Source organism: Lissotriton vulgaris, chromosome 5 (assembly GCF_964263255.1).
Source record: "Lissotriton vulgaris chromosome 5, aLisVul1.2, whole genome shotgun sequence".
Taxonomy (NCBI): Eukaryota; Metazoa; Chordata; class Amphibia; order Caudata; family Salamandridae; genus Lissotriton; species Lissotriton vulgaris.
Genome location: NC_141693.1, coordinates 1,948,864,329 through 1,948,891,865, shown reverse-complemented (window position 1 = coordinate 1,948,891,865; position 27,537 = coordinate 1,948,864,329). Strand labels below are relative to the sequence as shown.

At 47.3% G+C, this 27,537-nt stretch overlaps 1 protein-coding gene across 1 annotated transcript in view; it reads left to right on the top strand.

The window, feature by feature from the left end:
* Window positions 1–27,537, top strand: part of LOC147717834 (polypeptide N-acetylgalactosaminyltransferase 6-like) — a 470,804-nt gene that overhangs the window by 5,171 nt on the left and 438,096 nt on the right. Inside the window, exon 3 of the mRNA XM_086919886.1 lies at window positions 283–455. Coding sequence (XP_086776012.1) covers window positions 283–455 — 173 coding nt within the window. The remainder of the gene's footprint in view (window positions 1–282; window positions 456–27,537) is intronic.

Here is a 27,537-nt window from a genome sequence, read left to right as displayed (position 1 = left end):
AGCTTTTGGAATGGAGGGTGGGAGACAGACAACTGACAACAAGGGTGCTCCCACATTCAATGAATTAAAGTTAGAAGCAACAGAGTATCACCTTGCAAACCCAGTGCTCCCTCTAAAAGCATAATGTAGTGCTTCCATGTTCTCCATGGCAAGTTCAACATGAGTTGTGACATATTTCTTCTAGTCTGTATGGTCCAAATTGTTTGTCACATAGTTAATTTCAGTTTCTACGCTCCAGAAAATAATCTCAGTCTGTTTTCCTGGTCCCCTGCTTTCCCACAGGTGCCAGGAGAAGAGGTTTAAACGGTGCCCGCTGCTACCTACCACTAGCGTAATCATTGTCTTCCACAATGAGGCCTTGTCTGCTCTGCTCCGCACAGTATACAGTGTGCTCTACACAGCCCCACGCATGCTTCTCAAAGAGATCCTACTTGTGGACGATGCCAGTGACCATGGTAAGGCCCTAATTTATTGTTGCTCACTTCTAGAACTGGATTTCATAGATTCAAATGAGACGAGGACCCGTTCAAGTGGAATTAAGATGAAACATGTTGTCTGAGATGTATGGGGCTGGGCCGGGAAAGGCTGTCCTTCATTTATACGATGATGAGTAGAACTCACCAACAAGTCCATAGGAGAAGAGATCTTTCATGTCAAGGGCGGAAGCAGGCTCTCAAGGACATTTAATGCAAAGATGGACTAATTGAGATGGACTAATTGATTAAAAGCTCTTGTCACATGATGGTCAATGACTACACAGCAACCGCTGAGTGAATGTCAGTCAGTCAGTCAGTCAGAATATCTTTATTCGACTTATTACAAGTCATACAAAGAACAAAAGTAAGAAAAACAATTACTTTACAATACAATACATACTGTACATCTATTTACATTTCCCAAAAAGAAGGTCCAGTTAGACAAAGAAGGAAATTTTTTTTAAACATGGATGAAATAGTTCTATACATATCTAGCACAAAAACATCCTAAAACGACTAAAGATTTTAAGGTAAAATTTGGCTGACAGATTTCGCCCGCATTGCGGCTACCAAAAAGTTTGCCATGCAGAAAGTAATATGTATGTTAGGTAGCAGTTGTAGAAAGAGCAAGGCTGGTCTTACTTGGACAAAACCAGCTTTTTTCAAAATAGGCAACAAATATTTCTTTCTCTGCTCGTGGTATATACTACAAAACATAACAAAGTGCAGAGTATCCTGCACCGAAAAATTATCACAGCAGCACGGTGGGGCCTGCTCAGGCTTCTGCCAACTCTTAAAAGAACCTAAATAGAAATGTATCAAATTAAATCGAAACTTTGTTAATAAAAACCTGTGATATGGGAATGTGACAAAGTTCAAGTAGGGGGCGAGTGAGGATGTACAAACCAGAAGGTTATGGGCCCTTACCGCAGGTTTCAGCAATTCGAGTTCCTCCCTCCGTGCTTCCTGCCTATCCCTAAATAACTTTTTGATGATTACTATATCCTGTCTCCTAATATTTTCCGGAGATGAAAAAAGTTCTGGGCGACCCAGATCTGCAAAGGTTTTCGCTACGTATGCCAGCCATGGAATGCTGGTGTGTTTATCCAAGGATAAGACATCGTGCAAAATCTTGTGGTTCAGAGTTAGATCATCATTTGTCCACATTTTCAGCCACAAAGTTATCGGTGCAAGGCTCAGGGTATCAGACAGATAAGGCAAACCCACCTCTTTATGGATAGAATACGTTGGGGTGGATTGCAGGACTGAGAGCAGAGATCTAATGAATCTATTTTCTGCTCTCTGAATTGGATCAAGATTTACGTATCCCCACAACTGGGAACCATAAGCCGCTATGGCCACTGGTTTACTCATGTAGATTTTCAAGAGAGCTTGCATAGGCCTAGCCCCTAGCTTCCCAGCAAAGCCCAATACCGCTGAGGAAGATCTTATAACAGCCAATCTTTTTGCTCTTATCTGAGGGCCCCAAGTTCCTTTCTGGTCAAACATTACCCCCAGATATGGAAATGTGGATACGTTGGTGACAGGGACTCCCCTACAAAAAAATGTTTTATGTCTTTTTTTGTTACACTCACGCCCCATTACCATCGTGTGTGATTTAGAGGCGTTGACCTTGAGGTCCAGAGTCTCCATAAAACTACCAAAAGCGTCCAGGAGATGCTGTAGGCCTACCCCAGTACGGGCTATCAACACTGCATCGTCCGCATACAGGAGTGCTGGGATTTTGACGCCTCCTGCATGCGGAACGTCAGCTGCCTGTCCCCGCAGGTGACTGCCCAACCCATTAATGTAAATGGTGAATAATACAGGGGCTAGAATGCAGCCTTGCCGCACCCCCTTTAGGGATTTAAACAGGGGGGTGCGTCTACCATCGTTTGTGACTCGGACAGCTGCAAAAAGCTCCTGGTGCAGTTTAGCCATAAACACAACCAAAGACTCATCGATGCCCATCTCCAACAGTAACTGCCACAGTTTCGTCCTATTCACCAGATCAAAGGCAGAGGAGAGGTCCATGAATGCAAGAAACATGGAACCCCCCTTTGCCACTGTATATTTAGAGATTAATAGATGTAAATGTATACATTGTTCGATTGTCCCCTTTCTTTCTCTGAATCCATATTGTAATTCAGACAGCCCTCCAAGGCTCTCAACGTTGTCATTAAGTCTAGCTAGAAGGACTCTGCCTAGTATTTTTACGGTTGAGTCCAACAGAGATATGGGCCTATAGGAGGCGGGATCATCTCGCTGGCCTTTATTTTTAGAAATAGGAACTATGGTGGATGTGGACCAGGAACTAGGTGCATGATTATTGGCTGCATTAAACACTTTCGACAAAACCACCGCCCACAATTTAGGAGAGTACATAAAGAAGTCAGCGGGAACGCCGTCAGGGCCAGGAGCTTTATGTCTTGTTGTGGCCATCAAGGCTTTTTCTACTTCTTCGGGGTTAAAAACCATAGGATGTGCCGCTATAGCAGGCACTGAAGCATCTACAGTTCCTTTGGCCCCACCCTCATAGACATTTTTGAAGTGGTTTAGCCATTTATCGTCAGTGATCACACAGTCCATAGGAGCATTATTGTCATCAGACTGGTTTACTCATGTAGATTTTCAAGAGAGCTTGCATAGGCCTAGCCCCTAGCTTCCCAGCAAAGCCCAATACCGCTGAGGAAGATCTTATAACAGCCAATCTTTTTGCTCTTATCTGAGGGCCCCAAGTTCCTTTCTGGTCAAACATTACCCCCAGATATGGAAATGTGGATACGTTGGTGACAGGGACTCCCCTACAAAAAACAGTTTTATGTCTTTTTTTGTTACACTCACGCCCCATTACCATCGTGTGTGATTTAGAGGCGTTGACCTTGAGGTCCAGAGTCTCCATAAAACTACCAAAAGCGTCCAGGAGATGCTGTAGGCCTACCCCAGTACGGGCTATCAACACTGCATCGTCCGCATACAGGAGTGCTGGGATTTTGACGCCTCCTGCATGCGGAACGTCAGCTGCCTGTCCCCGCAGGTGACTGCCCAACCCATTAATGTAAATGGTGAATAATACAGGGGCTAGAATGCAGCCTTGCCGCACCCCCTTTAGGGATTTAAACAGGGGGGTGCGTCTACCATCGTTTGTGACTCGGACAGCTGCAAAAAGCTCCTGGTGCAGTTTAGCCATAAACACAACCAAAGACTCATCGATGCCCATCTCCAACAGTAACTGCCACAGTTTCGTCCTATTCACCAGATCAAAGGCAGAGGAGAGGTCCATGAATGCAAGAAACATGGAACCCCCCTTTGCCACTGTATATTTAGAGATTAATAGATGTAAATTTATACATTGTTCGATTGTCCCCTTTCTTTCTCTGAATCCATATTGTAATTCAGACAGCCCTCCAAGGCTCTCAACGTTGTCATTAAGTCTAGCTAGAAGGACTCTGCCTAGTATTTTTACGGTTGAGTCCAACAGAGATATGGGCCTATAGGAGGCGGGATCATCTCGCTGGCCTTTATTTTTAGAAATAGGAACTATGGTGGATGTGGACCAGGAACTAGGTGCATGATTATTGGCTGCATTAAACACTTTCGACAAAACCACCGCCCACAATTTAGGAGAGTACATAAAGAAGTCAGCGGGAACGCCGTCAGGGCCAGGAGCTTTATGTCTTGTTGTGGCCATCAAGGCTTTTTCTACTTCTTCGGGGTTAAAAACCATAGGATGTGCCGCTATAGCAGGCACTGAAGCATCTACAGTTCCTTTGGCCCCACCCTCATAGACATTTTTGAAGTGGTTTAGCCATTTATCGTCAGTGATCACACAGTCCATAGGAGCATTATTGTCATCAGAAAATAAAGGTTGTCTAATGATTTCCCAAAATCTCCTACTGTCCTTCAGTACTGCAGCTGAGAGGAGATTTTCCCACGATTCGCGTTTAATGGATTCTTTGTGATTCTTAATGGCAACCTTATAACATTTCCTTAATCTGACAATGTCATCCCCGACCCTGGTAGAGGTTTTTAACGCTGTCAACAATGCTATGTGGGCTTTTGAACAGGCAGAATCAAACCAACGTTTTGTTCCGGGAAGTCCTTTCTTTGGTTTGACTAAAAGGTCCTTGGCCACCTGACCACAAATTTCCTCGAAGGCCTCTATTATTTCTTTACCTTGCGCACCCGATTTTTGACAGATGTCCACTTTGTCTTTTATTTTTGGAAACATTTTTTCGTAGAAATTATCCGGGATCACTTTAGCCCATTTCAGTCGTCTGTCTTGGTCGCAAGGTTTCAAGGGGTGTGCTGGTTTATGTGCTCTTGGGGGTGCTCCCATCTGGCCACCCCAGGCCACTTCAAGTAATACAGGGTTGTGGTCGCTGTAGGGTGTTATAACTGTGCAATAAACCATAGACCGATTTAGGATACCTTGTGAGACAAAGATATAGTCTATCACTGAGCCATGATGACTGCCAGTGAAGGTTGGCGCCCTAACGCCCTTATCGGGTTCGTATAAGTCATGGTTTGCTAATAGTTCTTCTAACTCGAGCCCCTCTGTAGAGTGTTCAAAGTGGGGACCCCGAGGGGCCTCCTCACCCTCCTCAGTTACATTATCACCTCTTCCCATACAGACCAAGTTACATAGGTGAATGTTAAAATCTCCTAATAGGATAAACTCATAAACTAAATAGATATTCTGAGACACTTTATTTAAAATGCTATCTAGGTTGGCGACATTACTCCCACTGTATTCGCTGTTCCCAGAGTTATAAAAGTTGATATATATCGTCCTGCAATTGTTACTAGTCATCCTTTCAACCATTAGGATGTTTACAGGATCGGTATTTATCTGCCTATAACTGCCCTTCAGGTCTAGGGAAAACATAATTGCCAAACCACCTTTGGCTCTGCCCATACGGCTAGGGACGGCAGGAATAGTAAAGCAAGTAAATCCATCCCACCAAAAGTTAGCCGATGTGTCCCACGTTGCTTGCAGGGCAATTATATGGTGCTTAGAAATAAAGCTCAAACAGGCTTTGTCCTGTCGTTTTGCATTTGAACCAGCAATGTTCCAACTTATGATTTTACAAGAGTTAGTAGGTAACCTCAACTCTTTATCCCCCAACAAACACCCCTCCGCTAAGCTTGAGGATATGATCGTCTCATTCTGATCTACCTCGGGGGCGCTCTGTGTTAGGACGGTATTCAGGGTTGGCAATACGCAACCCACCCCCTGGTATGATAACCCAGGGTTATCTAACGGCACATATCTCTCAGGTGTTTCATAAAATGTGGGCAAGCGGAGATCTTCATCAGGGTAACATTGGCTACGGTTTATTAGGGGTATAAATATGGGCTCACTTGCTCGGACATTATCAGGTTTAAGTCAATCGCAGTTATTTAAATCCGATAAGGGGGCATACCTATTCCCCATTCCGCCCCCCCAATCAAAAGGGGTAGCTACCTGACCTTGACCCATAGCTGCGATGTTCCACATAGGTAAAGGGGTATTTGGGCGTATCAGAAACTGATCGTTTCTCAACCGTGGTATAAACCTGTTGATTCGCCCAGTGGGTTCTTGGCCCATCCAACCCGGGCCCCAACCATTGGCGGCAGGGTCTGATGGCATGGGAGGCCAGAAATTTGACTCATACGCATGGTTAGGTCTTCCGTACTCAAAGTTAAATATGGGCCCAGGGCGCTCGTTGGGGTATCTATGTCTAAAGCTCCCTTCCCAATTTGGGGCATTATACGCTCTCCTAACTCTAGGGGAGTTAGAAAAAGTAGGGAGCTGAGCCTCACTATAGAAGAATTTTAAAGTAAGCGGGATTATAGAGCCACTCCGCCTTTGGGGTGGGAAGATGTTGTTCAGAATTTTTGGGAGGACTTCCGTGTTGGCAAAATTTATAATCACACAGTCCCCCTTAAATTTTTTAGGTTTAGACCCAATCCAAGATACCCTCCTGGTCATAACAATGTCCCTTGCTAAGCTATCCATCCCTTGGGGGGCCATGGTCATATTAGTGGTAAGCCAATGAAGTGCTTTATCTTTCAAGTCCTGTTTAGATTCTATTTTATTTTGTACTAAAACTGGGACATTTGCTAATACTAGCACAACTGGGGAGGCTTCCAAAATGAATTGGGCTGATACGTCCTCATGTGTTGCACCAATTATGTCACCTGATGATGATGACGACGCGGCACCGCCTGCTAAATCCTGACTAGGAGCCGTTAGTGAAGTTGATGCTAATGCTAGGGGCCTCTCTGGTAGTGTGGGCTGTGGGGCACTCTCATTAGGTGAAGCCTCTACGGCTCCCGACGCCAATTTTGTAACAAGGGCGGATAAATTCGCCACCTCTACCACCAGATTGCTTTGTGCTCCCCCCGCCTTCTTAACCTCCGATGTTAATTTGTCCAGTTTCCCAATCAAGGGCTTAATGATTGTCCTGATTTTTATATCAATCATATCTTGAATCCGGTTGAAAAGTTCATCATCTATGATGCGTCTGGACTCAGCTTCTACATCGAGGTCCATTTGTTGCTCTTCACGTCTTAGGGGTGGTGTAGCCACCTTTCTCCTGCCTTGTTGTTTCCCCCCTCTCTTTGTATGAGATTATCTACAAGTTCTCATTGGCCGTGGTACGGGCTGCCCCGGTGATGGTACTTCCTCGATGGTAAATGACTGGTGATTTTGCTCCGAGGCATTACCATTATTGGCAGACGAGTTAACCAAAACATGGGGATTTTCTTCATCGCTGCCCAAGTCTTGTGAGATGTGAACTAAGCTATTTGACTAGGGAAGCTCTGGCGATGTGGCCAGTAACTCTGGGGCTAGTGCCCTTGAGGGCGGACTTTCTGACGGCAAGACTGGAGATTGGCTTAAGCCTAGCGATTGCCTCCTCTCATTGTTGATCTTACTAACTTTTTGTACCACATATGAAAACATTGTATTAAGGGGCTCCGTCGCGGCAGGTGCGGGCTTTTTCCTTACCATATTGCCTACCACTTGAAACGTCCGAACCAAAAGACCAAATTAGGTGTCAGGATCGACAGGCAAATGGCAGATGGCCTGAGGGTAATGATGAGTATAATTAAACGGTACCTTATTAATCCCAAACGGTAAACCTCAGGGGGGTGGCCTCGCCTTGCCTTCTCGTGCCTCTGAGGGCCACAAAGGGCCCGCCCTTTGCCCGGGCTTAGCCCCGGGCACTCCCGCGCGCTCCCGCGCAGCGAGGGTTGTCACTTCTTATAGGCGTTGGTTGAGAGGATCATGCGGGGCGGGGCGGTCAGGGAGAGCGGGCCAGGTGACTTGGCCTCGGGATCGCCGGGGCTCCTGGGAGAGTGAGTCCCGGTTCCCAACGCTCGCAGCCCTGTCACTCGCGCACTCGCCCCGCAGGTGTCAACACTCGAATGGGCAACCTTGACGATGCGGGACCCGCGAAGCGGGTTCCGCGAGGTGTAGATAGGACCTTCCTTCTGCAGCAGCGATTTCTCCTTCCAAGTAACAGTGCAGCAGTCTGTAACACGTCCTGAGTTCCTGCTTGGGCGGGCTCCTTTTCTGCTGCTTTGCGGGGCGGGGCGGTCAGGGAGAGCGGGCCAGGTGACTTGGCCTCGGGATCGCCGGGGCTCCTGGGAGAGTGAGTCCCGGTTCCCAACGCTCGCAGCCCTGTCACTCGCGCACTCGCCCCGCAGGTGTCAACACTCGAATGGGCAACCTTGACGATGCGGGACCCGCGAAGCGGGTTCCGCTAGGTGTAGATAGGACCTTCCTTCTGCAGCAGCGATTCCTCCTTCCAAGTAACAGTGCAGCAGTCTGTAACACGTCTGAGTGGATGTCGTTTCAAAGAGTAATTCCTACTGCTCTCCCAGAACGACTCCCATGCTGTACTACTGGTGTTGAAGCGGATCACTGATAGTTTTAGAGGGGTTCTGAAGACATGAGGGGCCTAAGCGTCAGATTGCGCACTGGAGAACACCAGGATGCACTGCTCAATAGCAGGTCCTTCTTCCAGCCCCTGATGCACACGGCCAAACACCATGTTCACTGGGTTGTGTTCGTCCTTCGTCCACAGCCTGCTACTGGGGGGGAGGAGGGGCCAGAGACAGGATTGTTAGATATCACTCTTGACTGGAAAAACCTTCTTAAATTGATGGTTACATTTCCGCCTAACAATCTGTTTATTAAAAAACTCACAAATTATCTTAAAAACAAAGTTAAAAGTGACATTATGGTCATATTGTAAAAACAAAAAACATTGAAATTCTTTAGGTATGATAAGTTTTGTTCCCCTATGCAGTGTTCATGACCTCACACATGACATCAGAGCATAGTTGCAAAAAATTGAGAAAAAAATGTTTCTAGCTAACAGCTGTGCGCTTGGCAAAGCGCCTAGTGAAGAGCCAGCATTTTGATCTCAGTCCATAATGAACGTCAGTGATGCCCATTGGAGAGTGCAAAGTTGGCTAAATCCCAGACTGTGGCTTCCAACCCAAGCACCATGTCACTGTGATGTCATCAATGTTGTGTCAGTGAGTGCATGAGCAGCGCACGCGGCATGAAATATGTTGTGGTCAGCTTACCAGAACTAGGGCTTGCCAGTGAGTTTTAGACTTTACACTGTAGCTATAACTAAGACACTGAAAGTGTAGTTTTTAAAAGTAATATAGATGAATCGTAGGAAAACATTTGAGATTATAAGTTAATGTTGATCGGAGGTTAATTGTACACAGAACACTAATCAATAAATGACAGGATACATATGCACCAATTAAAGTAGAATGTTCAGTGTAAGTTCCGCGAAGGCCATAACATCTTTATAACATCATCCATTTTTTTTAACATACAATATTACGTTGTTTCATCAGCACCATCAGTAAAATTATGATAGTTTTACAAATAGACTCAAACTTCAAACATGTAACGCCAAACTCATATCTTGCAGTCTTATATAACACTTACCGAATAACCTAAGATAATTTTTTATATATAGTTATAAATATTGTGCTTCTGCCGTTTCTAAGTGCTATAAATAACAGATGATAGTCACTGCCAGGCAATTCATGCTGCGCAATTTTCCCACCTCAGAAGGATGTCGAGCCTGCCTTGCTGGGATCAGATTCATGAAGGGCTTTAAGAACAATGTTCTACCCTAACTGTTGTATTTCTCGACTTTTTAGTTTTATATGGTAGGCACCAAGCATCTCCCGTGTCATTGCATTTTTGCGGTTCAACATCCGGTCTTTTGGTATCTGTTCATCTAGGCCTTTATAGGAAGCTCAAAGTCCCCCAGTAGAAATTAATTCAATATCCCCGAGCATTAGTGGCCCCTGTCAGCTTCAGTGACCGAGTCAATTCACCCGAGCATTAGTAGCCCCTGACAGCTTCAGTGGCTGAGTGAACATCCCCGAGCATTAGTAGCCCCTGGCAGCTTCAGTAGCTGCGTCAACATCCCCGAGCATTAGTGACCGCTGGCAGCTCAGTGGCTGCATCAACATCCCCGAGCATTAGTGACCCCTGGCAGCTTCAGTGGCCGAGTCAACATCCCGAGCATTAGTGGTCCCTGAGCTTCAGTGGCCGAGTCAACATCCCCGAGCATTAGTAGCCCCTGGCAGCTTCAGTAGCTGCGTCAACATCCCCGAGCATTAGTGACCCCTGGCAGCTCAGTGGCTGCATCAACATCCCCGAGCATAAGTGACCCCTGGCAGCTTCAGTGGCCGAGTCAACATCCCGAGCATTAGTGGTCCCTGAGCTTCAGTGGCCGAGTCAACATCCCCGAGCATTAGTAGCCCCTGGCAGCTTCAGTGACCCGAGTCAACATCACAGATCATTAGTAGCCCCTGGCAGCTTCAGTGGCCGAGTCAACATCCCCGAGCATTAGTGGTCCCTGGCAGCTTCGGTGGCCGAGCCAACATCCCTGAGCATTAGTGGTCTCTGGCAGCTTCGGTGGCCGAGCCAACATCCCAGATCATTAGTGGCCTCAGGCAGTTTTGGTGGCTGAGCCTTGGTGGCTCCTGGCAGCTTCAGTGGTCGAGTCAACATTCCTGAGCATTAGTGGCCCCTGGCAGCTTCAGTGGGCGAGTCAACATCCCCTAGCATTAGTGGTCCCTGGCAGCTTCAGTGGCCGAGCCAACATCCCTGACCATTAGTGGTCCCTGGCAGCTTCGGTGGTTGAGCAAACATCCCGAGCATTAGTGGCCCGGGCAGCTTTGGTGGCCGAGCCTTAGTGGCCCCTGGCAGCTTCAGTGGTCGAGTCAACATTCCTGAGCATTAGTGGCCCCCGGCAGCATCCGTGGGCGAGTCAACATCCCCGAGCATTAGTGGTCCCTGGCAGCTTCGGTGGCCGAGCCAACATCCCCGAGCATTAGTGGCCCCAGGCAGCTTCAGGGGGCGAGTCAACATCCCCGAGCATTAGTGGCCCCTGGCAGCTTTGGTGGCCCGAGTCAACATCACCGAGCATTAGTGGCCCCCGGCAGCTTCAGTGCCAGAGTCAACATCCCCGAGCATTAGTAGTCCCTCACAGTCTCGGTGGCCGAGCCAACATCCCGAGCATTAGTGGCCCCTGGCTGCTTTGGTGGCCGAGCCAACATCCCCGAGCATTAGTGGCCCCTGGCAGCTTCAGTGGCCGAGTCAACATCCCTGAGCATTAGTGGCCCCTTTCAGTTTCGGTGGCCAAGCCAAAATCCCGAGCATTAGTGGCCCCTTTCAGCTTTTGGGGCTGAGCCAGCATACCCTAGCTTTAGAGGCCCCTGGCAGCTTCAGTGGCCGAGTCAACATCCTTGAGCATTAGTGGCTTCTTTCAGCTTCAGTGGCTGAGTCAACATTCCCAAGCATTAGTGGCCCTGGCAGCTTCAGTGGCCTAGCCAACATACCCGAGCATTAGTGGCCCGTCAGCTTCGGTGGTTGAGCCAACATCCCGAGCATTAGTGGCCACTGGCAGATTCGGCCGCAAAGTCAACATCCCCGGGAGCTAAAGAGAATGACTGCCCTCATGTGGTAAACACCACTTTCACCTTTCTGTTTCAACCTTTACAGCTCAGTAGGAAAGGGAAGCTACAAAGAGCACTTCAATACGTTCATGTGTTCTCTCTTTGTAAAATGCAGATACTTGTGCAACCCTCTCAGAGACTTGCAAGGACTGGGAGGCTTGTTCCCATCCTCCCCCCACAGGGAGGTAACCCATTCCTCTCAATTACGAATAGGGCATCAGGACAGCTGTCAGATGTCCTGGCCGTCCTCCAGACTATTTTTAGGTCTAGTCTAGGCAGCGCTTGCGCTGTCTCTGCAAGACATGCTGTATTCAGTATATGGACTTTAAAAGCTCAGCCAATTTTCAAGGACCCTCCTGTTACAGTTGTTACTCAGGGCTTCTGAGCACTATTTTTTTCTTTAAGATGGAGCACTTGAGACCAGTGCTCGTGGTTTACAAAGCTCTGTTCTAAACAGGGCTGTACTTTTTGCTCTTACCTTGCCACATTTGCTGTGCATTTAAAGACCGAGGTCTGTTTTGGCCGCAGCTGCCTCATCCTCCCTCCTGCTTTTGAAATGCACCGCCTGGTGTCACGGTCCCTGCTTTCCTGTGATTGCTACTGCCTCTGTCTCAGAGCTCAAAAAGCATTTGCAATTCAATATGTCTCGCATTTGCGAACATTTGAGCTATAGGCATTGTACATATAGCTGTTGTTTAGGAGAAGCAAGGCTAGCAGTAACTACGCCTCTTTTACTGCCTACTGCCTACTGCCTGCCTTGACTCTCGTAAGCAAGGACTATAAGTACAAAGTGCATGTTTATAAACCGCTTGCAGGTTTTCAAAACATATAAATAAAAGACATTGTCATTTACATTGCCAATAACTCAAACTCTGGCAAACACAAGAACTATTGCATTGCAAATGCTTGTTTGCAAGGGTGATGAACCAACCAGGACAGCTGGCAGATGTTCCTGGTCCACCTTTCACCTCTGCACTCAGGTCACAGGGACAGATGTCACCTGCCCTGATCTCCACTAGCCGCTCACATTTTGCAGGACAAAGACGACTGAGGCACCTGCTAGCTATCCAGATCCTCCTCCCCCTCGAACTAATGAGAAGGAAGGAGAGCCAGGGCAGATGAGAGCTGCAGTATTGCTTCATAAATAAAACACAGGGGCAGCTATCAACTGTCCCACTCCTCAGAAATGTGCTGATAATGGCTGGTTGTGACGTCCAATCGGTCTGCGTTTAGAGAGCACCCTTCTCAAGCTTGGAAGGGCTGTGAGAGACCAGTGTGTTGTGAGGGCTGGTTCATGGAGTGCAAAAACCTGGAGTAATGGTGGAGAGCCATGGAATTAGAGAGAACAGACATGCAGTGGCACAGCTAGAAATTAGATTAGACAGGGTTTGTGGGGCCACCTACTACATTCAATCATGAAGAGTGTGGGCATGAGTGTAACATACATATAGACATATGCACACACAAAATGTACAAAGTCATTTAAACATTTTGAGCAGACTATGAATTAAACATAACTAAGGGCTTTGGAAGCAGTAGTGGCCTTTAGCTTAGCGCGATCACGCCAGGTCTTCTTCTCTCCCCCAGCGAAGGCATACTTTTGGTTACCATGCACCAACGGTCGCACCCTTGCACTATAGTGCAAGGTGGTGTGTGTTCTCAAAAGCATAGGCTTTATGCTAAAAGGGCAATTCCAGTACAAAAGGTATCCTTGAAGACTTTACCCACTTCGTATGTGTGCTGTACAATGCAGCACATGCGCAAAGTTAAAAGGATAAGGAGAAAAGAAAACGTTTGTTTATCCTTGTTACGGCACCAAGAAGGTATAAGGTTTTGGCGTAAATCTCTCTCTACAAATGTTAATTGCTGAGGATTTGCATCAAAACCAATGGGTAATTACATGGGAAATTTGCATTACTTTCCGGAACCTTCCCACGTAAATCCTGGTTTGCATTAGACAGTAAATCCCAACCCAACTCTTTGTGCCGGGTTTGTGTTACTTTTGTCACACAAACCCAGCACAAAGCGCTATCAAATGTGGGTCCACTTTTTTTTTGTCTCTAATTTAGACCCCGATACCCTTTTCTCGTGATATATTTCTGAAACCCACCATCTGCATACCTCATACCTCATCTCTTTCCCCTTCAGTATCCTCTTTCCACTCTCTCCTGCACAGATTTCTTTGCATCCCCTTCCCCTCACCTCCCCATCACACACAAAAGTGCAACCATTCACCTCTAAGCACTGCATTTTCTTTATCTTTTTCTCTGACAGTATTTTGACATTTGTGTACCTCCTTCACATAGTTTCGCACAGAATCACATTTACAATTGGTACACCTGACTATTGTTCTGGCGCTCTGCAGAGAGGCCAAGAATTGGATCAACAGGTACTCTGAACTCCTTTATGACCCACTGACAGACACTGTGGAAAATTTGCTCCACCTTGGCCCTGAACTCCATAGCTTACAGTTGTGGCCTGTTATACCCATCCACCCACAACCTAAACTCACGAATGTTATATAGAGGCAGGTCTTTTCACAATACATGAATATGTTATATGAAAAAACTACTCTTAGGGATTTCAAGACTAAGTAAAACGTGAAATGTGAAGTGAACAATCAGTTGTTCCCAGGCTGAGAGGCAAGTGTCTGATTTTGCTGGCTGCAGCTGTCATCTGTTAATGGGGGACAAAGGGGGCCAGGACCAGGAGCGGCCGGTATGCTGGAGTAGCGGGGGATGGGCGGTCAAGAGTGGGGGGCCCTTGGGTTCGCAGGGGGGGAGTAATACAAAAAGTAACAAAACGTACCTGCAGCTGTCCCGTCACGCTGTTCTTTACCTCTTCAAGAAGGCACAGGTTCCCGGAATGCCTTGCGGCCAATCCTGAAGCGGCTCTCATGCAGAGAGCTCCTTCTGTATTGACCTGAGTGCCCTCAATTCACACTCCAGGACAGACTCTGAGTCTGTGCCTGCTCTGTCCAACCAGCTGCAATGCTGGGTTGGAGAGAGCCTTCACTGTGCATGATGGTGTGGCCGGCCCGAGAAGGCTGGCCAAACCATCATGCGCAGTGATGGGAGTGCAGTACCACTCCCATCAGTGCCTGTCACTACCAGGGTCCGCCCTTAAGACTCATCAAGAAAGGAAAAATAAAACGAGTGCTGTTTTATTTTTCCTTTCCTGATGTTCTGGGGAGGGTGGGGGAGCGACGCTCCTCTGCCATAGCAGAGGAGCTGCCGCTGGCCCGAACACCAATTTCATATGGAGCACCCCACCTTCCCCGAGCAACATCACTACAGACATGGGCAGGCCCCACCAGGGCAGTTGATAAGGAATGTGTGGAAATTATAGGTGGTGGTGGTGGGAGATGCAAGACCAGGGGTATTTAAAGAGGTAACTCATCTTTAATAACACACATTGTCTTCATTTCTTCACCCAAAGTAAACCAGCATTTGCAATGCCAGCAGAACTAGATTATTAATGAAATTGCCTGATGGGTTTAAGCCATCATATATTCACTCTCTCACTCATCCTTGCATTCATGTATCCATTCATTCTACACAACCAGAATAATACACACACACAAACTCAGCATATGCAAGATAAATTAAAAGAATAAAAGTGGAAAAAAACATGCTTCCGCCTAAACATCACTGGCATATGCTTACAATAATTCATAAAATTAAACATAGCAGCAGGTGGATGTCTTAGGATTGTATCATCGTTCTAAAGTCCTACCATGACCGCCATATTTAGGATCAACACGTTGCCTATCTTGGAATGGTAAAACAATGATACACTATGGACAGTACCATATCATGATTTGATTTGATTTTAGATTTATAGAGCGCAACGAATGCCCGGAGGCGTCTTGGCGCTGATGACTCGGAAACGTGTGAGGCTAGCATGTGAGTAACAAGGTCAGTTTGGAACAATCTTGTTTTTACCACCTTCCTGAAGGCTTTAAGATCTGAGCTGTTTTTAATTGCTACTGGAAGTAGGTTCCAGGATTTGGCAGATCTCAACAAGAAACTCCTACCTCCCTATCGTGCTTGTTTGAACCTAGGAATTTGCAACAGGTTTTGTTGTGCATGATGGCTGCCTGGTTTATAAGCATGGGCATACGATTTACAGTGAGATACAAAAGGTACCCGGCTGTTCCTGTTACGTTTGGTGTTGGTGACACCCGTGCATAGTGATAGAACTGAAGTAATCAGGGTTCCCAAGGCCTACATGTTCCGAAGATAACCCACTTACAATCAAGAACTGTTGGCACGGAAACTGTAAAAGTCAAAGAACAAGTTTATTAAGACCCCATGGGGTGGTGGTACACTCATACAGCACCCTTCGGTAATGCAAGAGGTATCACACCGAACATCGGTGTGACCCTTCTTTTATATGATTCTACAGGTAATAAAACGTACACGCGGCACAAAGTTACAGAACATTATGTCCATATAAGGGCATATTTTGGAATACTGCCAGCTCATTGGAGGGTTTCAAACCCACTGGTCAGTTTGCGGCACATTCCTGAGGAACGACTGGTCAGTGTGAACTGCGCATGTGTGGCTTAACCAGTACTAAAAATAGCCTGTTGCTGGGCAGACTGAAGTGGTCAGTGGAACGGACAACAGACTAAAGGGCACGTCGGCCACAAGGCCGTTCATGATCTAAGATGGCCGCCAACATGTACAAAATGGCGTTTCTATGTATAGCTAATTTAAGCGGGAATCGTGTAGCAAAGCTAAGCGCTAACCCAGCCATCGTCAAAATACGACAGACGACCCTTTTAGCGTTTAGCTGAAGCTACCTCATAGTGGACATAGTCAGGGTGTTCATCTTCTATGTCAATTAGCATTATTTGTGTTACTTCTTTATGAAGCATCATTTTATCGTGGGCAAGAGCTCGCCTCGAGGGTACACAAACTGACAAGCACATAGAACAAAAAACTGGGCCACACTGGATACATAAACAAATAGAAAACAGAATTCCCACAATAATACATAGAATCGTTAACAGTTTCCATCCCCAGGTGGTGAGTATTGACCAGAACCATCCTGACAGAGTCCAAGTACCATTATCTGGATGTATTTCAGCCGCTATCTTATGTAGCTTAGTGATGGCATCATATACTGAAGGTGAATTATCAGGGATGTAAACGCAACAGCTACTTCCGATGATTCTACATGCCCCCCCACGATCAGCTAACACTACATCCAAAACCATCCGATTCTGAAGCGCAACAATTCTAGAAATCTGTACTTCTTCAGTGATATTTCCAAGTGCAATTGCGGTATCATTAGCCACAGCCTCAACAACACGAGTTAGTCGTCTGATCTTTCGACTGTTCAAAGCTGCCCCGACGAAAGAGAACAAACCCAAATTGAAGTCCACATATTGTTGCAAGGTAGTGTCCGTTTGGTCAACATCGTCCAAGACAAGGGAGCGTTTATCACGATTCAAGACAAAGTCGTGATAGAGGACGTAATTGTTGTGATACATGGGTGGGGCAATGAATACAGGCGGCAATACAAAAGACACGTAGCAAGTGCCTGACCATCCCAAAGGAAGCTGATGATATCCTTTCATTCCACAGATAAAGTAAGTATTTCGGGAAGTGACAAACGATATACCAGTAGGACTGTCAAACGTAAGTGTAGTGTTACATTCACTTCTCCCAACAGAAATTACACCTTTATTACGTATACATAGGTCTGCTTTGGTAGCAATAACATTGATAACATGTGCACTCGATACATTGACATTTCGCTGGTTGCTGTACATTCGTGAAGCAGACTCATTGTTAGGGCGGTACTCCTCATATTCAAATCGAGTACCCTCAGCTTGTGGGTACCCATCCCGATCATGATGGCACAATTTATTCAAACGAAAAAGCACTCCCCCTTTTGTGGGCCATCTCAACGTAAAGAGGAGAGTATAAAATGCATTACAAGACCCATTATGCGAAAACGGTAGAGGGATGAGTGGAGTACCCCCTTTCTTCTGATGTCCAGGCAACATCCCACACACCCAGCAATTTGAAGTGTTTGTCATATTGTGTGTGTGATGTAGGATCTGAATAAAACTATTGTTCAGGTAAGTCTGTCGGTGCCGTTCTTCATGATAGGGCAGGGTAAAATGGAAATGTTCAGATGGAGCTGGGGTAGTTGGCAGCAAATGTTCACGTGCAGGTACCACAAGTTCAACTACCCAGGCTATTGCCGCAATCACTACGATAGTCAGAACAAAGAGAATGGCACCCAAGAGTCTCTTATCTCGCACGGTTGATAATGCCATAGTTCTGAAGGCCTTCGCTGAGACTCAATAATTCGATATAGTCACAAAGTGTCTCATACATATACGTGTATACCTAAAAAAAGAAAAAAATGTGGTGCTGAACTCCGAGGTAGCCGTTGTTTTCTTCTCCGGGCCAAGACGGGTGTCGCTACACTGGCAGAACTGATCCCCCCCCTTGGAATTCCCGGTTTCCGTTTCACAAACCTGGAGCGGTAACCAACCAGTCATTAAAACACAAAAAAAATCTTCTTATCGAGGACGCAAGTTGTAGCGTTCTCGTCCGGTAACAGTGTGGTCCGGGAAGGCTCCCTCAACTTCGGCCGACGTCACAGCTGGGCTCTTTTCTTTCTCCAAAATCTCTTTGTAATCAGTCAGCACAGCAGGAGTCACCAGGTCCGGAGAGACACGGCGACAATGTGTCGAATGCACCCACCGCTTCCTGTTGGTCACTCGCACAGCGGTACGGGTCGCAAGGAGGACCTGTTCGGGGCCCTTCCACCTGGGCTCCAGAGTCCCTTGCTCATTGCACCATCAGGATTCAAGCAAGCCGGGCCGAAGACGGCTGAAATGCCAGAAACCGGTCCCCGGTAGCTTGTTTCCTTCCCAGTGTAAGAATTGGCTTTTGTAGTTTGGTTTGCCCTGTTCCCATCATGCACTGGGACAGGAACAGACTAATTTGCATACAGCCAGGTTCTGAAACTGGGATGGTGCAGTGAGCTAAAAAACGGTGTTGGATCTAGCCCTGATCTCTTGACTGGGTGAGAGTATTCTGCTTAATTCAGAGACTCTGTCCCTCACCACCCCTTGTTGTAAATATTTTTGTCCACCCTAAGCGTGGAAGGGTATACTCAGATGTGAGTCCCTTGCTCATTGCACCATCAGGATTCAAGCAAGCCGGGCCGAAGACGGCTGAAATGCCAGAAACCGGTCCCCGGTAGCTTGTTTCCTTCCCAGTGTAAGAATGGGCTTTTGTAGTTTGGTTTGCCCTGTTCCCATCATGCACTGGGACAGGAACAGACTAATTTGCATACAGCCAGGTTCTGAAACTGGGATGGTGCAGTGAGCTAAAAAACGGTGTTGGATCTAGCCCTGATCTCTTGACTGGGTGAGAGTATTCTGCTTAATTCAGAGACTCTGTCCCTCACCACCCCTTGTTGTAAATATTTTTGTCCACCCTAAGCGTGGAAGGGTATACTCAGATGTGAGTCCCTTGCTCATTGCACCATCAGGATTCAAGCAAGCCGGGCCGAAGACGGCTGAAATGCCAGAAACCGGTCCCCGGTAGCTTGTTTCCTTCCCAGTGTAAGAATTGGCTTTTGTAGTTTGGTTTGCCCTGTTCCCATCATGCACTGGGACAGGAACAGACTAATTTGCATACAGCCAGGTTCTGAAACTGGGATGGTGCAGTGAGCTAAAAAACGGTGTTGGATCTAGCCCTGATCTCTTGACTGGGTGAGAGTATTCTGCTTAATTCAGAGACTCTGTCCCTCACCACCCCTTGTTGTAAATATTTTTGTCCACCCTAAGCGTGGAAGGGTATACTCAGATGTGAGTCCCTTGCTCATTGCACCATCAGGATTCAAGCAAGCCGGGCCGAAGACGGCTGAAATGCCAGAAACCGGTCCCCGGTAGCTTGTTTCCTTCCCAGTGTAAGAATTGGCTTTTGTAGTTTGGTTTGCCCTGTTCCCATCATGCACTGGGACAGGAACAGACTAATTTGCATACAGCCAGGTTCTGAAACTGGGATGGTGCAGTGAGCTAAAAAACGGTGTTGGATCTAGCCCTGATCTCTTGACTGGGTGAGAGTATTCTGCTTAATTCAGAGACTCTGTCCCTCACCACCCCTTGTTGTAAATATTTTTGTCCACCCTAAGCGTGGAAGGGTATACTCAGATGTGAGTCCCTTGCTCATTGCACCATCAGGATTCAAGCAAGCCGGGCCGAAGACGGCTGAAATGCCAGAAACCGGTCCCCGGTAGCTTGTTTCCTTCCCAGTGTAAGAATGGGCTTTTGTAGTTTGGTTTGCCCTGTTCCCATCATGCACTGGGACAGGAACAGACTAATTTGCATACAGCCAGGTTCTGAAACTGGGATGGTGCAGTGAGCTAAAAAACGGTGTTGGATCTAGCCCTGATCTCTTGACTGGGTGAGAGTATTCTGCTTAATTCAGAGACTCTGTCCCTCACCACCCCTTGTTGTAAATATTTTTGTCCACCCTAAGCGTGGAAGGGTATACTCAGATGTGAGTCCCTTGCTCATTGCACCATCAGGATTCAAGCAAGCCGGGCCGAAGACGGCTGAAATGCCAGAAACCGGTCCCCGGTAGCTTGTTTCCTTCCCAGTGTAAGAATTGGCTTTTGTAGTTTGGTTTGCCCTGTTCCCATCATGCACTGGGACAGGAACAGACTAATTTGCATACAGCCAGGTTCTGAAACTGGGATGGTGCAGTGAGCTAAAAAACGGTGTTGGATCTAGCCCTGATCTCTTGACTGGGTGAGAGTATTCTGCTTAATTCAGAGACTCTGTCCCTCACCACCCCTTGTTGTAAATATGTTCTTCATGATAGGGCAGGGTAAAATGGAAATGTTCAGATGGAGCTGGGGTAGTTGGCAGCAAATGTTCACGTGCAGGTACCACAAGTTCAACTACCCAGGCTATTGCCGCAATCACTACGATAGTCAGAACAAAGAGAATGGCACCCAAGAGTCTCTTATCTCGCACGGTTGATAATGCCATAGTTCTGAAGGCCTTCGCTGAGACTCAATAATTCGATATAGTCACAAAGTGTCTCATACACATACGTGTATACCTAAAAAAAGAAAAAAATGTGGTGCTGAACTCCGAGGTAGCCGTTGTTTTCTTCTCCGGGCCAAGACGGGTGTCGCTACACTGGCAGAACTGATCCCCCCCCTTGGAATTCCCGGTTTCCGTTTCACAAACCTGGAGCGGTAACCAACCAGTCATTAAAACACAAAAAAAATCTTCTTATCGAGGACGCAAGTTGTAGCGTTCTCGTCCGGTAACAGTGTGGTCCGGGAAGGCTCCCTCAACTTCGGCCGACGTCACAGCTGGGCTCTTTTCTTTACCAAAATCTCTTTGTAATCAGTCAGCACAGCAGGAGTCACCAGGTCCGGAGAGACACGGCGACAATGTGTCGAATGCACCCACCGCTTCCTGTTGGTCACTCGCACAGCGGTACGGGTCGCAAGGAGGACCTGTTCGGGGCCCTTCCACCTGGGCTCCAGAGTCCCTTGCTCATTGCACCATCAGGATTCAAGCAAGCCGGGCCGAAGACGGCTGAAATGCCAGAAACCGGTCCCCGGTAGCTTGTTTCCTTCCCAGTGTAAGAATTGGCTTTTGTAGTTTGGTTTGCCCTGTTCCCATCATGCACTGGGACAGGAACAGACTAATTTGCATACAGCCAGGTTCTGAAACTGGGATGGTGCAGTGAGCTAAAAAACGGTGTTGGATCTAGCCCTGATCTCTTGACTGGGTGAGAGTATTCTGCTTAATTCAGAGACTCTGTCCCTCACCACCCCTTGTTGTAAATATTTTTGTCCACCCTAAGCGTGGAAGGGTATACTCAGATGTGAGTCCCTTGCTCATTGCACCATCAGGATTCAAGCAAGCCGGGCCGAAGACGGCTGAAATGCCAGAAACCGGTCCCCGGTAGCTTGTTTCCTTCCCAGTGTAAGAATGGGCTTTTGTAGTTTGGTTTGCCCTGTTCCCATCATGCACTGGGACAGGAACAGACTAATTTGCATACAGCCAGGTTCTGAAACTGGGATGGTGCAGTGAGCTAAAAAACGGTGTTGGATCTAGCCCTGATCTCTTGACTGGGTGAGAGTATTCTGCTTAATTCAGAGACTCTGTCCCTCACCACCCCTTGTTGTAAATATTTTTGTCCACCCTAAGCGTGGAAGGGTATACTCAGATGTGAGTCCCTTGCTCATTGCACCATCAGGATTCAAGCAAGCCGGGCCGAAGACGGCTGAAATGCCAGAAACCGGTCCCCGGTAGCTTGTTTCCTTCCCAGTGTAAGAATTGGCTTTTGTAGTTTGGTTTGCCCTGTTCCCATCATGCACTGGGACAGGAACAGACTAATTTGCATACAGCCAGGTTCTGAAACTGGGATGGTGCAGTGAGCTAAAAAACGGTGTTGGATCTAGCCCTGATCTCTTGACTGGGTGAGAGTATTCTGCTTAATTCAGAGACTCTGTCCCTCACCACCCCTTGTTGTAAATATTTTTGTCCACCCTAAGCGTGGAAGGGTATACTCAGATGTGAGTCCCTTGCTCATTGCACCATCAGGATTCAAGCAAGCCGGGCCGAAGACGGCTGAAATGCCAGAAACCGGTCCCCGGTAGCTTGTTTCCTTCCCAGTGTAAGAATTGGCTTTTGTAGTTTGGTTTGCCCTGTTCCCATCATGCACTGGGACAGGAACAGACTAATTTGCATACAGCCAGGTTCTGAAACTGGGATGGTGCAGTGAGCTAAAAAACGGTGTTGGATCTAGCCCTGATCTCTTGACTGGGTGAGAGTATTCTGCTTAATTCAGAGACTCTGTCCCTCACCACCCCTTGTTGTAAATATTTTTGTCCACCCTAAGCGTGGAAGGGTATACTCAGATGTGAGTCCCTTGCTCATTGCACCATCAGGATTCAAGCAAGCCGGGCCGAAGACGGCTGAAATGCCAGAAACCGGTCCCCGGTAGCTTGTTTCCTTCCCAGTGTAAGAATGGGCTTTTGTAGTTTGGTTTGCCCTGTTCCCATCATGCACTGGGACAGGAACAGACTAATTTGCATACAGCCAGGTTCTGAAACTGGGATGGTGCAGTGAGCTAAAAAACGGTGTTGGATCTAGCCCTGATCTCTTGACTGGGTGAGAGTATTCTGCTTAATTCAGAGACTCTGTCCCTCACCACCCCTTGTTGTAAATATTTTTGTCCACCCTAAGCGTGGAAGGGTATACTCAGATGTGAGTCCCTTGCTCATTGCACCATCAGGATTCAAGCAAGCCGGGCCGAAGACGGCTGAAATGCCAGAAACCGGTCCCCGGTAGCTTGTTTCCTTCCCAGTGTAAGAATTGGCTTTTGTAGTTTGGTTTGCCCTGTTCCCATCATGCACTGGGACAGGAACAGACTAATTTGCATACAGCCAGGTTCTGAAACTGGGATGGTGCAGTGAGCTAAAAAACGGTGTTGGATCTAGCCCTGATCTCTTGACTGGGTGAGAGTATTCTGCTTAATTCAGAGACTCTGTCCCTCACCACCCCTTGTTGTAAATATTTTTGTCCACCCTAAGCGTGGAAGGGTATACTCAGATGTGAGTCCCTTGCTCATTGCACCATCAGGATTCAAGCAAGCCGGGCCGAAGACGGCTGAAATGCCAGAAACCGGTCCCCGGTAGCTTGTTTCCTTCCCAGTGTAAGAATGGGCTTTTGTAGTTTGGTTTGCCCTGTTCCCATCATGCACTGGGACAGGAACAGACTAATTTGCATACAGCCAGGTTCTGAAACTGGGATGGTGCAGTGAGCTAAAAAACGGTGTTGGATCTAGCCCTGATCTCTTGACTGGGTGAGAGTATTCTGCTTAATTCAGAGACTCTGTCCCTCACCACCCCTTGTTGTAAATATTTTTGTCCACCCTAAGCGTGGAAGGGTATACTCAGATGTGAGTCCCTTGCTCATTGCACCATCAGGATTCAAGCAAGCCGGGCCGAAGACGGCTGAAATGCCAGAAACCGGTCCCCGGTAGCTTGTTTCCTTCCCAGTGTAAGAATTGGCTTTTGTAGTTTGGTTTGCCCTGTTCCCATCATGCACTGGGACAGGAACAGACTAATTTGCATACAGCCAGGTTCTGAAACTGGGATGGTGCAGTGAGCTAAAAAACGGTGTTGGATCTAGCCCTGATCTCTTGACTGGGTGAGAGTATTCTGCTTAATTCAGAGACTCTGTCCCTCACCACCCCTTGTTGTAAATATGTTCTTCATGATAGGGCAGGGTAAAATGGAAATGTTCAGATGGAGCTGGGGTAGTTGGCAGCAAATGTTCACGTGCAGGTACCACAAGTTCAACTACCCAGGCTATTGCCGCAATCACTACGATAGTCAGAACAAAGAGAATGGCACCCAAGAGTCTCTTATCTCGCACGGTTGATAATGCCATAGTTCTGAAGGCCTTCGCTGAGACTCAATAATTCGATATAGTCACAAAGTGTCTCATACACATACGTGTATACCTAAAAAAAGAAAAAAATGTGGTGCTGAACTCCGAGGTAGCCGTTGTTTTCTTCTCCGGGCCAAGACGGGTGTCGCTACACTGGCAGAACTGATCCCCCCCCTTGGAATTCCCGGTTTCCGTTTCACAAACCTGGAGCGGTAACCAACCAGTCATTAAAACACAAAAAAAATCTTCTTATCGAGGACGCAAGTTGTAGCGTTCTCGTCCGGTAACAGTGTGGTCCGGGAAGGCTCCCTCAACTTCGGCCGACGTCACAGCTGGGCTCTTTTCTTTCTCCAAAATCTCTTTGTAATCAGTCAGCACAGCAGGAGTCACCAGGTCCGGAGAGACACGGCGACAATGTGTCGAATGCACCCACCGCTTCCTGTTGGTCACTCGCACAGCGGTACGGGTCGCAAGGAGGACCTGTTCGGGGCCCTTCCACCTGGGCTCCAGACTGCTTGCTCTCTCAAACGACCGAATCATCACATGGTCACCAGGACGCAGATCATGGCCCTCTCCAGTAGAGTTGTCAGGGAGCGCTTCTCGAACCTGTTGGTGAATAGAGAGCAAATCATTTGTTAATCGTGCCAAATAATCATTCATCATAACACAAGGCACATCATGTATCAATCGCGGCTTGGGCACCCCCCAGATGTTCATAGGGCGCCCAAACACCACCTCATAAGGTGTAAGGCCAGTTCGTGAGTGGGGTACTGATCTAAGAGAGAGAAGTGCTAGCGGCAAAGCATCTGGCCACTTCAACGATGTAGACGCCACAATTTTGGCCAGCTTAAGCTTCAACGTTGCATTGTACCGCTCGACCAGACCTGCTGACTGAGGGTGGAATACAGCGTGAAACTTCTGCTGAATCCCCAACCCCTTCAGTACATATTCCACAATCTTTCCAACAAAATGAGGCCCATTATCACTCCACAGAAATTTGCAAACTCCAAAGCGAGGAAAGAATTCCTTAAGCAACACCTTAGCTGTTGTCAAAGCCGTGTTGTCTTTCGTGGGGTAGGCCTCAACCCATTTGCTAAAAGCACATACCACCACTAGGACGTACTTCAGGTTATTGCAGCGCTCAAGTTGGATGTAATCCATTTGGAGTACCTCAAATGGTGCAGAAGGTGGAACGAACCCTCCCTTCGGAGTATGGGTCCCCTTTCCAGGATTGTGTTGCAAACATACCAGGCAGGTCTGCACTACTCTCTTTGCAGTATTAGCAATCTCGGGATTTTCCCAAACTCGTGTTAAGAGCCGAGTGATTGCAAGAGCTCCGACATGCGCCAGTCCATGTGTCATCTGGACCATCGCCTGCAAGTAAGCTGCAGGCAATTTCCACTTTTCCATGTCTTTGCTTCTCCAACAACCCTCGTCATCTAGTACCCCATCGGCTGCCCATGTCACAAGTTCAGATTCAGTAGCTGATTTTTGAATGTCTAATATTTCTGCTCTAGCATCACTCCATCGCTCAGCCTGCGATTGTACCGCATACATGGGGGAGCTAGTTCGGGACATAGCTGTTTGTCTAGCTATGCTGTCTGCAAAGGCATTTCCTTGACCCACTTTATCCGTAATCTTTTTGTGGGCACTGCATTTTACTATCGCTACTTTCTTTGGGCCTAGCAGCGCATTTAGGAGATCACGCACTAGTTCTCCGTGCATAATGTGCTCTCCGTGAGATGTCAAAAACCCACGTTCTCTCCAAAGTAGCCCAAAGTCATGTGCCACTCCAAAGGCGTACCGGCTGTCCGTGTATATGTTCACACATAAACCAGCACTCAGTTCGCAGGCTCTTGTTAAGGCTATCAGCTCTGCTGCCTGAGCCGACTTTTGTGGTATCCTAGCTGTTTCTACCACTGTCTTAAGAGTCGTGATCGCATAGGCTGCGGAAGTCGTGCCATCTGGCAGCCTTAAACACGATCCATCGACCCACAGTTCCCCATCCACATCTGGAAGTGGGACATCCTGTAAGTCAACACGACCCTTTGTCTGTTCCTCGGTCAGGAAAACACAATCATGATGTTTTTCTTCCTGACCCTCCTCAGCCGGATAGGGCAATAAAGTGGCAGGGTTCAAAGTAGCGCATCTTTTCAGTGTAATGTGTGGCGCCAAAAGTGTCAGCTCATATCCTGTTAGCCGTGCACTCGTGAGGTATTGGGTCTTTGTTTGGTTTAACAGAGCATCTACTGCATGAGGAACTAACACCAACAATTTATGTGATAACACTATTCCCTCACTCTGTCGTATGGCCACTGCTGTTGCTGCTACCGCCCGAAAACACCCAGGCAACCCTCGTGCTACAGGATCCAGAACGGCAGAGAAGTATGCACATGGTCTCTGCTTATCCCCGTGTAATTGCACTAATACTGACAACGCGCACCCGTCATTCTCGTGCACGTACAATGTGAAAAGTTTCGTATAATCTGGTGTGCCCAACACGGGTGCGGAACAAAGGGCCTGCCTCAGCTGTTCAAAAGCCTTCTGACATTCATCTGTCCACTCAAAGGGCATTGGTGTAGCTTTGGACAGTAATGCTAGCAAAGGTTTTATGATATGTGAAAAACCCATAATCCATTGTCTACAGAAGGACGTCAACCCTATGAAGGCACGTACATCTCTCTGCGTGCGTGGGACTGGTGTATCTAAAATTGCTTGAATTCGATCAGATGTTAATGCTCGCCCCTCCTTAGACAACAGATGACCGAGGTAGGTCACCTGAGGTCTACAGTATTGAAGCTTCTTCTTCGAAACCTTATGATTATTCTGTGCCAAAAAGGAAAGCAACGCAAGTGTACTCTGTTCACATTGTACATAAGAGTCAGCAGCCAGCAGAAGGTCATCCACGTACTGGATAAGCGCAACACCAGACTGCAATTTAAAGGAATCCAACTGCCTTTTCAAAGCCTGACTATAGATGCTAGGACTTTCAGTATATCCCTGGGGAACACGACAAAATCTATACGATTTATTATTTAGAGTAAAACCAAACAGGTATCTGCTATCAGGATGAACAGGGATAGAAAAGAACGCATTCTTTAAATCAATGACACTAAACGTGGTGGCCGTTGGTGGAACCAAAGTAAGCAGGGTCGTAATATCAGACACCACCGGGTATTGAGGAATGACAATTTTGTTGATCTCTCGCAAGTCAATAATAAAGCGATAGATTTTGCCGTCAGTATCTCTCTTAAGGATCGGAAGAATAGGACTGTTGCAAACATTATAAGGGACCTCCTCCACAACCCCTGCAGAAATCAAATCCTGAACAATATGTGTCAATGCAATTTCGCCTTCTCTCGAAATCTTATACTGTGGCACTCGTGGTAGAGGGGCCCCCTCCTTAACAGTAATATGTATCGGTGGAATACGCATCTCTCCCACATCCGTGTCTGAGGTCGCCCATAACGTGTGCGGGAGAGAGGCCAAAGCTGAAATATCTGAAATTCCGTAAAACCTATCGGGGTCAGGATAATTATCATTCAGGATAACCCGTACTCCCTCCGGAGCACAACGTATTGTCGCTCGAAAATATTTAAGCAAGTCAATACC